General features: G+C 45.7%; 1 protein-coding gene across 1 annotated transcript in view; it reads right to left on the bottom strand.

Moving 5' to 3' along the window:
• LOC147107743 (proto-oncogene tyrosine-protein kinase ROS-like) overlaps window positions 1–15,910 on the bottom strand; it is a 281,208-nt gene that overhangs the window by 206,836 nt on the left and 58,462 nt on the right. Inside the window, exons 14-17 of the mRNA XM_086007024.1 lie at window positions 14,972–15,175; window positions 13,383–13,487; window positions 8,424–8,602; window positions 56–247 (exon numbers count right to left, since the gene is read on the bottom strand). Of these exons, the coding sequence (XP_085863150.1) occupies window positions 56–247; window positions 8,424–8,602; window positions 13,383–13,487; window positions 14,972–15,175 (680 nt within the window). The remainder of the gene's footprint in view (window positions 1–55; window positions 248–8,423; window positions 8,603–13,382; window positions 13,488–14,971; window positions 15,176–15,910) is intronic.

Below are 15,910 nucleotides of genomic sequence, written 5' to 3'. Positions count from 1 at the left end.
ACAAAACTTAACTCGTGGTTAAACTGTGCAAATAGTGTCTGAAGTCTGGTTTCACCTGTTTACCAGAGAAATTAGGCAGCTCTTCAAACAAGCCTGGTTGGTCACCATTTATCCGAGCATATTCTACACTTTGTGCTGTTGTCCAATACATGTAGCCCTGAAGTGGATCTAGCTGGAGATCTTGGACTTTTCCTGCAATGTCCCTGACTTTTGTACGTACCTCGGCATCCAAAGGCATGCGAAATATCTAACAGTTAATTAAGCACATTGATAAGTTATAAATAATAGTGATTGTATCAAAGTCATAAACCATATAAACCACTGGTGATTAAATACAATACTGACTGGAAATATATCACCGTTCCTTCATCATCAAAATCTTGGAACTCCCTCACAGCACTATTACAGTACCTTCACCACATAGGCTCCAGTGGCTCAAGAAGGCGGCTCACCACCACCTTCTCAAGGGCAATTAGTGATGGGCAATAAATGCTGGCCTTGCCAGTGATGCCCACATCCCAGGAACGAATAAAATAAAAGCCAACATAATATTCCCAGTGTTAATTTATCCTTGAATCTGGTTGTGATCATTTACTATTATCAATTTTTCTGATATAACAAAGTTGAACGATTCTTCCCTTCTTCCTCCTCCCCCCCCAAAATAAATATCTCCCTCTGCTCTGAATGGTCTCTTCTGCGGGAAGTATGTGACCACATGCAAAAGCAGTTTATTCAACATTTACACCTGCACTAGAGCAGGCACAATCTGAGGACTTCAGTACTGTGGCTTCAAGTAACCACACTGTCATTCCTTGTTGCCTTGGAGACATGTGAAAGGGTTCAAAATGTCACTTCTGAATCAAACCAGACCTGTAATTGCACACACTACTGTCAGAGGACATCCTACAGTCGGATGAGAATTTGAAAATTAATGATATTCTCCTTGCCCACAAAACTAAACCTCCTCCGAGGCTCGCCCCCTTCCCCACCCCTGAAGCCATGTCTTTCTCTGGGTTCTTCCCTATTCCCCCTAGTGCCTTCTCAGAGCTCATCTTGTCCACAAGACCCACCTCTTTCGCCCTTGAACCCATTCCCACGAAGCTGCTGACCACCTAACTTCTCTTCCTGACCCCCATGTTAGCTGACATTGTAAACGGTTCTATCTCCTCAGTTACAATCGCTTCCCTTTCAAAATTACTATCATCAACCCCCTCCTCACAAAACCCACCCTCAACCCCTCTGTCCTTGCAAACTACAGATCCATCTCTAAACCCCCTTTCCTGTCTGTGTTGTCAGACTGCTTGTCCAACATCCAGTCCTGGAGAAGAAGCAATTTCTAAAATATTTCAAGCAAGGTTCGCACCAAATACTGGAAAATTGGATGGATGGAGCGTGCCTGTAAAGGAGCCGACCCAATTTTCATATCCTCCATCACAAAAACTGCCTACTTCCACCTCCATAGCTTCACCTGCCTCAGCCCATCTGCTGCTGAAACCCTCATCCATAAGAAAATAGGAGCAGGTGTAGGCCATACAGCCCCTCGAGCCTGCTCCACCGTTCAATAAAATCATGGCTGATCTTCTAGCTCAACTTCACTTTCCTGCCCTATCCCCATATCCCTTGATTCTCTTAGGCTGGAATTTTCCATACCTCCGTGGGTCGGGTGAGGGCAGTCGCCATGGCAGGTCACGACCCCGTTCCTGATTCCATGCCGCTCCTCAGATCGACTTTGAGATAATGGGGCCTATTAAGGCCGTCCTGTGTTTTACCCGGCCCAATTAAAGGTTGCGGGTCTGATGACGTCAGCGATGGCGCATTTCCATGTGGGATATTTAAAGGAGCCATGGCCACATTGCATTTGAAGGTTCATCTAGGCAGCACCCTGCACAATTGGACTGCTGGAAAGAGTGCCAAATACGACTGCACTGAGACAGAGGGCTGCACCCAGGTTCTCCGATGACTCCCTCCATATGCTTGAGGAGGGAGTCAGAGCACGCAGGCAGGTCCTCTGCCCTTATGATGGGCGGAAGAGACCTTGCCAAGAGATCAAAAGAGCCTGGCTCCAAATAGCAGAGGAGGTAAACAGCAGGGATGTGGTCAGGAGGATCTGAGTGCAGTGCCGCAAATGTTTCAATTATCTCATTAGATCTGGAAAGGGGAGTACAAAGCCATACTCAACTTCATCCTGCTGTGCCTCTTATCATATCCCCATCACTCTGCCTTCCCAACCCTGCTGCTGCACATCCTTACTCACACCAACATACCTTGCACGTCCACCCAACAAATCCCTCCCTCTCTATCTACATTATCACATCCCTACCTGATGAGCCACCCCTCACTCACCCTCATTCTAATGCAATCATACCAACTAACAAAACACAAGGAGGCCACTTGGCTTTGACACCCCACTCTATCATATTCTCCCTCCAGAGATGTAACCCATCAATTCCTGACACTCATTCCATCACTCTCACTCAACTTTCTCTTCTTTCCCTTCTTGCAGGAAAAGAGAGCCCACAATAAGAGGGAGAGGGAGAGAACGGGATGTGGCCCTCCATCTTTGGCCACCTTAACTGCAGCAGAGGAGGTCACCCTGGAAGTCTCAGGAGGCGCAGAGCAGCTGGAGGTGGGAGATGGAGGGAGGGGGACATCTCAGCAACCTGGTGACAGAATTACATCTCATACATCAGTCACTCATATGGGGACTGTTGTCAGCAGCCACTGAATGGTCATGTGCATAATGGTATCTGTACCCATTCTTCATATGACATATCTAACATCTCTTTACTCTCCCACAAGTCCATCAAGGGCTGCCTCCTCACCCACCCCCCCCCACCCCCACACTGTCCAGGAGGAAGAGGAAGACGACTCCTCAGAGAAGCCTCCAGCCTCTGAGGGCGCACCGTCACTAGACATAAGCGCACCCAGCACCAGCACAGAGACGCACACCTGGGTGCCATGCAAGATAGATTAGTGGTGTCTCACAACACACAAGTGAGCAACTAACAGGAGCACATGGTCTCTATGGAGAATAGATGGAGAGACTCCTAGACCTTCTCTGTAGGAGAGCTGTCAACGTAGACAGGCCCCACTGCTGTGCAGCCAGGTACTCGCCAGCTCCATGCTAGCAGGGAAGTGCGGGTGGCCCATGAGAGGGATGATGGTGAGAGGGGACATGGAAGTGGAGGCTCCTCTCAAAGCGCTTACACTTCTCCCCCATCGCCACCCCCTCAGTCAGAGCCCCAGATGCCTCCTTGGATCACGATGGCCGAGTCTGCCCCTGCACAGTCACGGGGGAGCAGACTTTGGCGGGGCCATCAGAGGCTCCAAAACCCAGAGGACGTCCGCCAAAAGCGTCGAAGCAGTCACAGCAGGAAAGTGAGCAGGCTGCCTCTACCTCTGCTGAAGCCACCTCGTAGAAGCACGTGTAAGAGAAAGATGAAACACAAGTAGATGTACAAGGGTAGTCACTTGGGTGTTTTGTTAAATAATTCTTTAAGGATTCCAGTACTGTAATGTCACACATAAAAATCTTTATTTTCACCACTTTCACATTTGTGTGCGACTTTGGAAGTGGCTTAGTGTGTTGGAGTGAATGGTGAGACATACCGTTACCTCCAACAATGGTGGTCAGTGTGAAAGGAATGGCTTGGTCATAGTAGGGATGCTTTATGGTGTTGTTGTAGGGTGGTGCCAAGCTGGCACAGCATGTGGCAGCCATATGGGTGTACTGCGTAAAGTTAAGTAAATCTGGCCATGAGGAGCCCATCCCTGGCCTTTCGGGCAGCAATGTGCTCGGGTGCTGGTAGGATCTGGACTGCAGCTTCCTCCTCCTCCTCCTCCTACTCTGCATCTGAAGAGGCTGTGTGCTCAGAGCTTTGCTCCTCATGCTGCGCTAATCCTCGCTGCTGCATTCTGTTGTGGAGGGTGCAGCAGATCACGACGATTCTGGAGACCCTGGCTGGTGACTACTGAAGGGCTCCTCCAGATCTGTCAAGGCATCTGAAGCACATTTTCAGCATGCCTATTGTCTGCTTTATGACACATCTGGTGGAGATGTGGCTTTCATTATATCTCTCTTCGGCCTCACTACTTGGCCTCCACAAGGGTGTCATGAGCCACGTCTTCAGTGGATACCCATTGTCTCCAAGCAGCCAGCCAGAAAGCCTGTTAGGAGGAGTGAAGAGCTGAGGGTGGGGGTGGGGGTGGTGGGGGGTGGTGGACTGATGCAGGATGAAAGAGTTATGGCAGCTGCCAGGCAATTTGGCGCACACATGCATGATGATCTTCCTATGGTTCCAGACGAGCTGCACATTGAGGGAATGGAAGCCCTTGCGGTTGACAAAGACTTCTGGGGTGCCCTGATGGCCACATGTATGCAGTCGATGATGCCCTGCACCCATGGGAAGCCAGCCAGAGTGGCAAAGCTGAACGTCTGCTCAGTAACACTGGCTTCATCAGTGGCAAAGTTGATATAATTGGCTGACTTGTCAAACAGGCATCGGTGACTTGTGTGATGCATCTGTGGGTGGCTGACTGCGAGATGCCGCAAATGTCTGCTGCATATCCCTGGAAAGAGCCTGAGGCGAAGAAGTTGAGGGCACTGGTGACTTTGACAGCCACTGGTAAGGCCTGTCCACCTGCTCCTCTAAGCAGCAGCTCTTGCTCCAGCAATGTGCAAATGTCTGTGACGACCTGGCGCGATAGCCTGAGCCCCCTGAAGCACTGCTGCTCAGTCATGTTGAGGAAGCTCATCCTCTGCCTGTATACCCTGCGTTGGGGGCATCGCCTCCGGCGCGGTGCAGCCCTGCGCTGATGCCCTTTGTCCTGTGCAGCATCAGGTTTTTGCGGAGAAGGTTGGTGGTGTTGTTGTTGGTGGTGCTGCTGGTGTGCCTGGTGCTGCTGGTGTTGGGGCTTATCGCCATCCGATTCTGAGGACCAAGGTGAGACAGTATAGACGGCACCCCTGCTAATGGAATAGATGGCAGGTCAAGTAGAGATGGCAGAAGTAATCGGTCAATGAGGTGATTGTTAGAACCTATGAGGTGACACTGGATGGCGACTTTGCTGGAAACAGCTGCAGCCTGTAGAAAGCTAAATCTGTGCTGGCAATGCAGTCAGCAACAGCTCCTGTCTGAGGAAAGTGATCAGCTGTGAGGTGGGTTTTTATTGTACTTTCCATACTGTGCACTAATCAGCTGGATCAATGGCCACTCAACTTCCGCCTCAGGTTGACAGACGTGGTTCCCGAGCTGTGTGATTCCCGTGGTCATCCAGTGAAATTTGAAAGGTAGGGTTAAAGAGACTCTTCAGGGTCTGACAAGTACCTAATATAATGATTTAAATTAGTTCGCCTGCCTCTGCCGTTCGGGCCGCTGCCACGCGGGCAAGCACGCCCGAGGGAAAGGCCCATGGGGGCGGGATCCCAACCCGCTGCAATTTTTTTAAATTTCCCAGCCGACCTGCCTCCAATTGCGCCCGCACAGACCCCAGAAAATTCCAGCCTTAGTGTCCAAAAATCTATCAATCTCAGGTTTGAATATACGCAATGATTGAGCTTCCACAGCCCCCTGGGGTAGAGAATTCCAAAGATTCACAACCCTCTGAGTAAAGAAATTTCTCCTCATCTCAGCCTAAATGGTCGACCCCTTACTAATCCAACACTCTCCTGGTCTGTCTCCCATCTTCCACCCATACATTTCAGCTCATCAAACTCAACACTGCTTCATATATTCTATCCCATGCCAAGTCCCGTTGACCCATGACCCCGGTGCTCACTGACCGACATTGGCTCCCAGTCCCCTAACGCTTCAACTTTAAAATTCTCATCCTCATATTTAAATCCTGTCATGGCATCGCCCATCCCAATCTCTGTAAACTTCTCTAATCCTACAACCCTCGAACAACTACTGTGTTCCTCCAACGCTAGTCTCTTGTGCATCCCCCCCATTCCCTTCAGCCCACCACTGGTAGTCGTGCCTTCAGCCGCCTAGGCCCTATGCACCGTAATTCCCTCTCTAAAACCTCTACACCTCTCCACTTCCCACTCCTTCTTTAAATATCCATCCTTCTAAAGTGAGAGTGATAATGTTGCACCAGATAATGTTAAATCCAGTAAACAGATTACTGAAAGTTAGGTAATTGTTCATCATTCGAGTATGTATCTCTGTTACATTTTAATGATTAAAAAGGGTACAGCTTTCCGATCATCGTGGGGGGGGGGGGGGGGGTACACTTGCAGAACCACTATGAAACTGCCGAGAGAAAACAATTCTGCAAAAATCCAAAAATTTAACACTGAAACTCATCCAAAAGTCTGAATGGATCACAATAAAAATAACAGAATGATTTATTTTTGTACATTAGTTTTACATTCGCTGATAAATCTTAGGTGCCACTTGAAAATTTACTTAAATATTAACCTGAGCAATGAGGCTTTAAATGAGTAAATTAGAAATATAATGAAATTCCTTTGGGGCAGGTGGTAAAACATGCAATTATGTGAATTAGGCAAATGATCTAATACTCGTGTTTTGAGGTTTAATAATTGCAACTTAGAAAAAGGCATTTTGCTCAATGCTATAATTTTCACTTTTTAAGTGCTGACATTGCAGCAATTACTGCTCAAATTCTGAATGTTCTCTTCACAAAGTGAGCTTTTTAAAATTATAGGGCACTGCAATTTTTTAATTTGTGGTTTCAATGTACAAGCATCTTGTAGCTATTTTATTTGAAGTAATGTTGCATTGTGCTCATTTTTATTTGAAAGATTTAAAATATACTCATTTTAATTGAGGATATTTAGTTAATTTCTTTTTAAGTATTTCATTTTAGAAGTGTTTAGCAGTATGCCCTTCAAGCGGGGGCAGCACTGCACGGAGCTAAAGTTAGCCTGGGTCAATAGCAGTGTCAAACACAATGAAAAGTCTATTGTGTTTGACACTGATTATACAGAATATGGAAAATGGGATTCAGGTTCTAGGTTTTGGTCGTGTGCAGTGAGTCCGACAACCAAAGCAAATCCACGAGAGAGAACAAAGGATTGTTTTCTTTTAGAAGAGAATGGTTGTTAAAGAAGAACACTTAATTAAAATGCAAGAACGTGTTAATTATTGCCAATGGAATTACTGATAGTAAATTCCACTGGTACCATAATGCACTGTATCACAAAATTATAAAATGTAGGTTTGTATTTACACCTCTTCATATGATTTCTTGACTGTGGCTGTATTCTCCGGCATGCCTATCAAATGTCCCAAATCATCCGATACATCCTAATTCCAGCAGCAAGAATTCTGATTGGCCCACTTGTGCAATCTGTGCCTGTAATTCTTTGTTTGGCAGCAAAAGTTGTTTTTTCTACTTCTTTCCTTTGCCAGCGAAGAAGGGAAAGAGTGCTATACAGGGCGGCCAATCCCAGCATTCATGGAACAGATCAACATGCTGGTTTGGAACTCTAGGTATATAGTCCACTTTCACTTATGTTATGGAAGAACTTGAATTTATATGGTGCCTTTAATGACCTCAGGGCGTCCCAAAGCACTTCACAGCCAATGAAGTACTTTTAGAGTTTAGTCGCTGTTGTAATGCAGGGAAGGTTGAATAACTCATAATATTGGAGGCAATTTTAATTGAACCTGCCCAGTTTCTGCCAGGCAAGTGGATAGTTAAAATGACCAAGGTTACTTATTTGCTGGAAAGTCGTCCAAAACCGCAGACCGCGGTTTTCAATCAGGCTCTGGATAAGCAGCTAAGCTGCCAGATCACAGCCGGTGGGGTCCTTCGTAAAATATGCAGATCAGGGTCCGATGATGTCATCAGGCTCCGACTGTGATTTTAACATGGGCCTGATGGAGACGTCATCGCGGGTTCCCACAATGCTGAAGAGAGTCAGGACCTGCCCGGAAGTTGAAGAGGCCCAAATGGTACACTAATGCACTGCATCACAAAATCATCAAATGTAGGACTGAGTTTAGAATTTCCGTTGCAGGGCAAAGAGGAGCAGGGAATGCTCCTCCGCACCCCACAAGGAAAGTTGCAGCTTTCCCTGCCCTGGATTCCCCCCCCAACTACTGGCCAACAGTCAATCAGCAATTTGTTTTACAGTTACGTGCCTGGACACTACCATGACTGAGAGCAAGTTTATGTTTACAAATAGTTTTCATTATATGGCCAAATAAAGTTATAAAAAAAGTTATAAAGTACGGTAACTTTACCTTAGTCAGGAAGTGACAGCCAAACCAAATTAAATTGCTAATAATTTGAGACATGATCTAAAACAATACAGTTCGTTCACCATGAAAGGTAATATTATATCACATCACAAATTCCAAATTCAAAGTTAATTGCAGCTTCAATGAATAATGGACCACATTCTAATAACTTAAAAACTAATTGAGAAACATAACTGTTATGTTACATACATTATTTTTCTCACTGTCAGCCCAGTAAAGGGTGTTACTTATCCAGTCCACAGCTAATGCTCCCACATTCTGCAAGCCTTGTATTACTTCTGTCTCACTGTCAGAATCAATCAAGGATGTAACATGAGCAAAACCACTGGAATTTGTCCAGTAGAGGGAACTATTGATCCAGTCTAAATCTATAAAAAAGAAAAAATGTTTCTATTAGTTGAATGACAGTTGTGAAATGGGACTATACCATCAAATCATAAAATAGGGTTGCAGCTACAAAATACCAGAAGATCTGCTAACAAAAGGGTGGAAAAATGTGGGCCACAGACTTTTCCATGAACACCAATGGTGCCATTCCATGAAATGTATATTTCGACAGTATGGGCTTCATCCTGCTACACTGGGCTAGTAATCCGGAGGCCTGGACTAATGATCCAGAGACGAGAGTTCAAATCCCACCACGGCAGCTGGGGAATTTAAATTCAGTTAATGAAATAAATCTGGAATAAAAAGCTAGTATCAATAACGGTGACCATCAAACTGCCGGATTGTCATAAAACCCATCTGGTTCACTAATGCCCTTTAGGGAAGGAAATCTGCCGTCCTTACCCAGTCTGGCTTATATGTGACTCCAGACCCACAGCAATGTGGTTGACTCTTAACTGCCCTCTGAAATGGCCTAGTAAGCCACTCATTTGTAACAAACCACTATGAAAAACAATAATCAGAATAAAACCGGTCGGACCCCCCCGGAATCGGCACCAGCTACGGACAAGACAATGGCACACCCAGCCAGTCGACCCTGCAAAGTCCTCCTCACCAACATCTGGGGACTTGTGCCAAAATTGGGAGAGCTGTCCCACAGCCTAGTCAAACAACAGCCTGACACAGTCATACTCACAGAATCATACCTTTTAGCCAATGTCCCAAACTCCTCTATCACCATCCATGGGTATGTCCTGTCCCACCGGCAGGACAGACCCACCAGGGGTGGTGGCACCGTGGTATACAGTTGGGTAGGAGTAGCCCTGGGAGTCCTCAACATTGACTCTGGACCCCATGAAGTCTACTGGCTTCAGGTCAAGCATGGGCAAGGAAACTTCCTGCTGATTACCACCTACCACCCTCCCTCAGCTGATGAATCAGTACTCCTCCATGTTGAACACCACTTGGAAGAAGCACTGAGGGAAGCAAGGACACAGAATGTACTCTGGGTGGGGGACTTCAATGTCTATCACCAAGAGTGGCTCGGTAGCACCACTACTGGCCGAGCTGGCCGAGTCCTGAAGGACATAACTGCCAGTCTGGGCCTGTGACAGGTGGAGCGAGAACCAACACGAGGGAAAAAGCTACTTGACCTTGTCCTCAATCTACCTGTCGCAGGTGCATCTGTCCATCACAGCACTGGTAGCAGTGACCACCGCACATTGTGGAGACGAAATCCCATCTTCACACTGAGGACACCCTCCATCGTGTTGTGTGGCACTACCACCGTGCAAAATGGGATAGATTCAGAACAGATATAGTAGCTCAAAACTGGACATCCATGAGGTGCTGCGGGCAATCAGCAGCAGCAGAATTGTATTCCACCACAATCTGTAACCTCAGGGCCCGGCATATCCCTCACTCTACCATTACCATCAAGCCAGGGGACCAAACCTGGTTCAATAATGAGTGCAGAAGAGCATTACAGGAGCAGCACCAGGCGCATCTAAAAATGAGGTGCCAACCTGGGGAAGCTGCAACACAGGACTACATGCATGCTAAAAAGTGGAAGCAGCATGCTTTAGACAGGGCTAAGCAATCCCACAATCAATGGATCAGATCAAAGCTCTGCAGTCCAGTCGTGAATGGTGGTGGACCATTAAACAACTAATGGAAGGAGGAGGCACCATGAAGACCTCCATCCTCAATGATGGTGAAGCCCAGCACGTGAGTGCAAAAGACAAGGCTGAAGCGTTTACAACCATGCCGAGTGGATGATCCATATCGGCCTCCTCCTGAGGTCCCCACCATCACACAAGCCAGTCTTCAGCCAATTCGATTCACTCCACGTGATATCAAGAAACAGCTGAGTGCACTGGATTCAGCAAAGGCTATGGGCCCCGACAACATCCTGGCTATCGTGCTGAAGACTTGTGCTCCAGAACTAGCCATGCCTCTAGCCAAGCTGTTCCAGTATAGCTACAACACTGGCATCTATCTAACAATGTGGAAAACTGCCCTGGTATGTCCTGTCCACAAAAAGCAGGACAAATCCAACCCAGCCAATTACCGCCACATCAGTCCACTCTCAATCATCAGCAAAGTGATGGAAGGTGTCGTCGACAGTGCTATCAAGCAGCACTTGCTCACTGATGCCCAGTCTGGTTTCCACCAGGACCACTCGTCTCCAGACCTCATTACAGCCTTGGTCCAAACCTGGACAATGCAACTGAATTACAGAGCGGAGGTGAGAGTGACTGCCCTTGACATCAAGGCAGCATTTGACCAAGTGTGGTATCAAGGAGCCAGAGTAAAACTGAAGTCAATGGGAATCGGTGGGAAAACACTCCACTGGTTGGAGTCATACCTAGCACAAAGGAAGATGGTTGTGGTGGTTGAAGGTAAATCATCACAGCCCCAGGACATCGCTGCAGGAGTTCCTCAGGGCAGTGTCCTAGGCCCAACTATTTTCAGCTGCTTCATCAATGACCTTCCCTCCAACATAAGGTCAGAAATGAGGATGTTCGCTGATGACTGCACAGTGTTCAGTGCCATTCACAACTCCTCAGATAATGAAGCAGTCTATGCCCACATGCAGCAAGACCTGGACGACTATCAGACTTGGGCTGATAAGTGGTAAGTAACATTCGTGTCACACAAGTGCTAGGCAATGACTATCTCCAACAAGAAAGCATCTAACCACCGTGCCTTGTCATTCAATGGCATTACCATCGCCGAATCCTGCACCATCAACATCCTGGGGGTCACCATTGACCAGAAACTTAACTGGACCAGCCACATAAATACTGTGGCTACAAGAGCAAGTCAGAAGCTGAGTATTCTGCAGGGAGTGTCTCACCTCCTGACTCCTCAAAGCCTTTCCACCACCTACAAGGCACAGGTTAGGAGTGTGATGAAATACTCTTCACTTGCCTGGATGAGTGCAGTTCCAAAAACACACAAGAAGCTCGACACCATCCAAGACAAAGCAGCCCGCCTGATTGGTACCCCATCCACCACCTTAAACATTCACTCCCTCCACCACCGGCATATCGTGGCTGCAGTGTGTACCATCTACAAAATGCACTGCAGCAACTCACCATGGCTTCTTCAGCAGCACCTCCCAAACCCGCAACCTCTACCACCTAGAAGAACATGGGCAGCAGGCGCATGGGAACACCATCACCTCCAAGTTCCCCTCCAAGTCACAGAACATCCTGACTTGAAAATATATCGCTGTACCTTCATGGTCGCTGGGTCAAAATCCTGGAACTCCCTCCCTAACAGCGCTATTGGAGTACCTTCACAACACGGGCTGCAGCGGTTCAAGAAGGGGGCTCACCACCACCTTCTCAAGGGTAATTAGGGATGGGCAATAAATACTGGCCTTACCAGCAACACCCACATGTCAGGATCTAATTTTAGTAAGTGCTGATAATGGCTCTAAGAAGTGGAAGCATTCCATTTGCCAGCAATAATACCTTGCATTGTTGAGCACAAAAATACATTTTAGAAAACCAACAAATGTTGGATGGTTGTGCTTTGGTGCGAAGTTAATTACTTTTATTCCTCTTTTTTTGATTGACTGCTGGTGGGGGGGGCGGGTGTGGTGAGGAGTCGGGGATAACCTGAAGACTAGCTTTTAAACTTTCAATCAATCAGTTATACTGTTACATAGTCGGATCTGCCATAGATACTTTCTTGGGTTCAGTACTGTCAGTTGCTCCCATAAGTAGTCTGAACGCCCTACCTTTATGGGAGTTTACTCACACTGCCCTAGATCTACTTGTGCGATAGCATAACCCAGAACCGCAGCAATAGGTTCCCCTTGTGATATGAACTGGATATTTGTGTCTTACACCAATGGTTCTTCAATCCCCCCAAAGGCAACACAGAGCAAATACTTGATGAGATGAGTCTTCATACGATCGACAAACTGCTTTATTTCACAGCAAGTTGAACATGTAGAAAGGCAATTATGAATGGGCTCACTTCATTCAAATAGTACACATAATGGTCACGCTTCCCCACATCAATGGACCTTCTAACTGTTCCTCTAACGTTTCAGACTTGCCGAGTCTAGCTAAAGTTATCTGTTTAAAAACCTGACTCCCACCTGTGGGGCTTGGTCACCTCTTTCTTGTCCCCACGGGACATGAAGGCTTGGACCCAAATTCTTCTCCCTGTTTGCCCGAGAAGCAGTATTCAAACTTATTACTGTGCCCCCTCCCTTTGAAACCAGCTTAATGCAAAGGGGCATTCCAACCCACTATGGCGTGACTGTTTACTTGGAGCCCCTGGGTAATAGTATCAATGTCTGATTTTAATGCACATTCTTTTTAAATATGTACAAATGCACTTTGTTTTAAAACCTGTCACTTAAAACATAAACTTTTCTACGGAAAAATTATTGTTAAAAATCCCAAAACGTGACACATTGATTGGAACTATTTTAATTGTATATATCTCTTCACGTAAAGTCTCTAACTGAATAAAAATGAAAACGTAACAGTATTCTGGATTCATCAGTAAATGCCTTAAAGATGTTCATCACATTAGAATCTATACTGGAAAATTGTTGCAGTTTTCAGATTGATTCTTCTTACAAAAACGCCTTAAAAAATTAGAGATTATATTAATAGTACTGCGATGAACATTGATAAGTTTGCAATGTTTGCATTAAATATATTTTTGCACATTATTTTAATTCAGGCCTTTACAGATGAATTTAATACACAGAAATCTATAATTCAGTTACTGTACCTATTGCGTTTTTCACACTTGGAAGCATATTTTCATTCTCAAATTTATCCAAGGATACTTTCCAGGTCCCCAGTTCATTTCCTGCTAGAACATAGGGATTAGCACCTTCAAGAAAATATAACAGAGCAAAATGCATTAACTGTCAAATGCATATCTCCAAGTAAACAGGTACTAAATAGCATCAAGACCAGTTTATGTTTGCAAAAATAGCAAGCTTAGTTAAAAGCAAGCAACACTAGTTGAAATAACCAGATATTTCTACCTATCTATGACAGATAAAATATACTAAGGCTAACATAAGCTTATTAGGGGCAATTTTAAGCCTGCTCACTTAGCAAGAACGGTGCAGGCAGGTGTTTTTTTTTTTTTCATTCGCTTATGGGATGTGGGCATCACTGGCAAGGCCAGCATTTATTGCCCATCCCTAGTTGCCCGAGGTGGTGGTGGTGAGCCACCTTCTTGAACCGCTGCAGTCCGTGTGGTGAAGGTACTCCCACAGTGCTGTTAGGTAGGGAATTCCAGGATTTTGACCCAGCGACTCTGAAGGTACAGCGATATATTATCAAGTCAGAATGTTGTGTGACTTGGAGGGAAACTTGGAGGTGGTGGTGTTCCCATGCGCCTGCTGCCCTTGTCCTTCTAGGTGGAAGAGGTCGCGGGTTTGGGAGGTGCTGCCGAAGAAGCCTTGGCGAGTTGCTGCAGTGCATCTTGTAGATGGTACACACTGCAGCCAGTGTACACCAGTGATGGAGGGAGTGAATGTTTAAGGTGGTGGATGGGTGCCAATCAAAAAAAATCACTGTAGAGGACATACTGCTCCATTCCCGCCTGCCACCATTTTAACCCCGCAGTTTTTTTGTCGTCTTTAGTGTCATTAGGCTTTTTGAATTGCAAGAAGAGATCCCAGCTTTCAGATTGCTTCTTTCTGATATGTTTTGCCCTGCTCACCCTCATCATGGGTGCTAGTATTTCTGCCCCTGCTCACCCTCATCATGGGTGCTAGTATTTCTGCTTTCATTTGGATGGAAGAATAATTGGATGAAGAGGAGGATCAGCGGCAGCTGCGTCCATTAGAAGGGAGTAGGTGATGGGGGGCTTCTAATAGGAGGCCATGCCTAACACACAGGGTGTACAAGCCTAGAGTCAGTACACTATTGTCCAAACTCACCTCAGTAGGGTACAACTGTCCCTCATGTTCTTCTACTGTAAATACCAGTCTTCCATTGCTTAAAGCCCATAAGTTACAAGAATGAACTATATGCTGAATGCTGGCTGTATCAAATGGTAATAAACTGTCCATGCATGTTTCTGTCCCGTCCAAAAAGATATAATGGACTGTGCCTCCTCTGTCACTAATATAATGGAGACTTTTAAGATCTGTCCTTTCTGTAGAGGTTTCTACTGTAATCCTCCACCAATACTTGCCATTTGTTCCGACTCCTCTTTATCTTTATGCAACATGATTCCTAGTTACTAACTTCTATTACTTGAAAAAAATCTTAAACACATTCATTGGTATACATTTAAAAGGCCAGAAATACTTACTAATTTTCTTTGTCAAGTATAACAGTGACAGCCACTCTTTTTACCTTCTGCAAGTGTCGTTCCTTGAAATATTGAAGACCATGGACCTTTGCCACCTGGAGAAGCTGCACGTATCCTGAAAGTATACACTGTAGAACTGTTCAAACCATATAATGTGATATTTGTTGCCTTGATTCCTTCCTTATAATTGCTTATGTTGCCATTTACAATGATCATGTCATAGGACCATTGCTGCCATGCATTAGGACCTATAATAGAAAGGTAACATTAAGAACAGATTAACACTCTGCTCTGCTGAAATAAAATAGGAATTTATCTATTAGAGATGGATTCCTGCATATGCACATATTGGGGCTGTTGTCAGTTATAAGAAAAGATAATCACATTTTCCTCATACAGGAGTGGAATCCTGGCTGCGCAATAGTTCTTTCGGATGAGACGTTAAACCGAGGCTCCGTCTGCCCTCTCAGGTGCACATAAAAGATCCCATGGCACTATTTTGAAGAAGAGCAGGGGAGTTATCCCCGGTGTCCTGGCCAATATTTATCCCTCAATCCACAGAACAAAAACAGATTATCTGGTCATTAGCACATTGCTGTTTGTGGGAGCTTGCTGTGCGCAAATTGGCTGCCGCGTGTCCCACATTACAAGAGAGACTACACTCGAAAAGTACTTCATTGGCTGTAAAGCGCTTTGAGACGTCTGGCGATCCTGAAAGGCGCTATATAAATGCAAGTCTTTCTTTCTTAAAAATAGAAGTATTTTACAAATGTATTGGCAGGTCTGATTTGTGTCTGATTTTTTTCACAATGTAAAGTGGGGTAAGAAGTCTGCATTCTTTGAGACTAGTCTAATGGTTGAAGATGGCCATCCTGAATAGACCTTTGTTCCTAAGGAAATTGGGAAATATGGGGGAGGAGGAAGAAACTAAATATGTCTAGTGATGTATCATAGAAACATAGAAGATAGGAGCAGGAGTAGGC

The sequence above is a fragment of the Somniosus microcephalus genome, chromosome 14 (assembly GCF_052327205.1).
Source record: "Somniosus microcephalus isolate GS21.2 chromosome 14, FLI_Smic_1.0, whole genome shotgun sequence".
NCBI classification, from domain to species: domain Eukaryota; kingdom Metazoa; phylum Chordata; class Chondrichthyes; order Squaliformes; family Somniosidae; genus Somniosus; species Somniosus microcephalus.
This window is presented reverse-complemented; position numbering and strand designations above follow the sequence as displayed.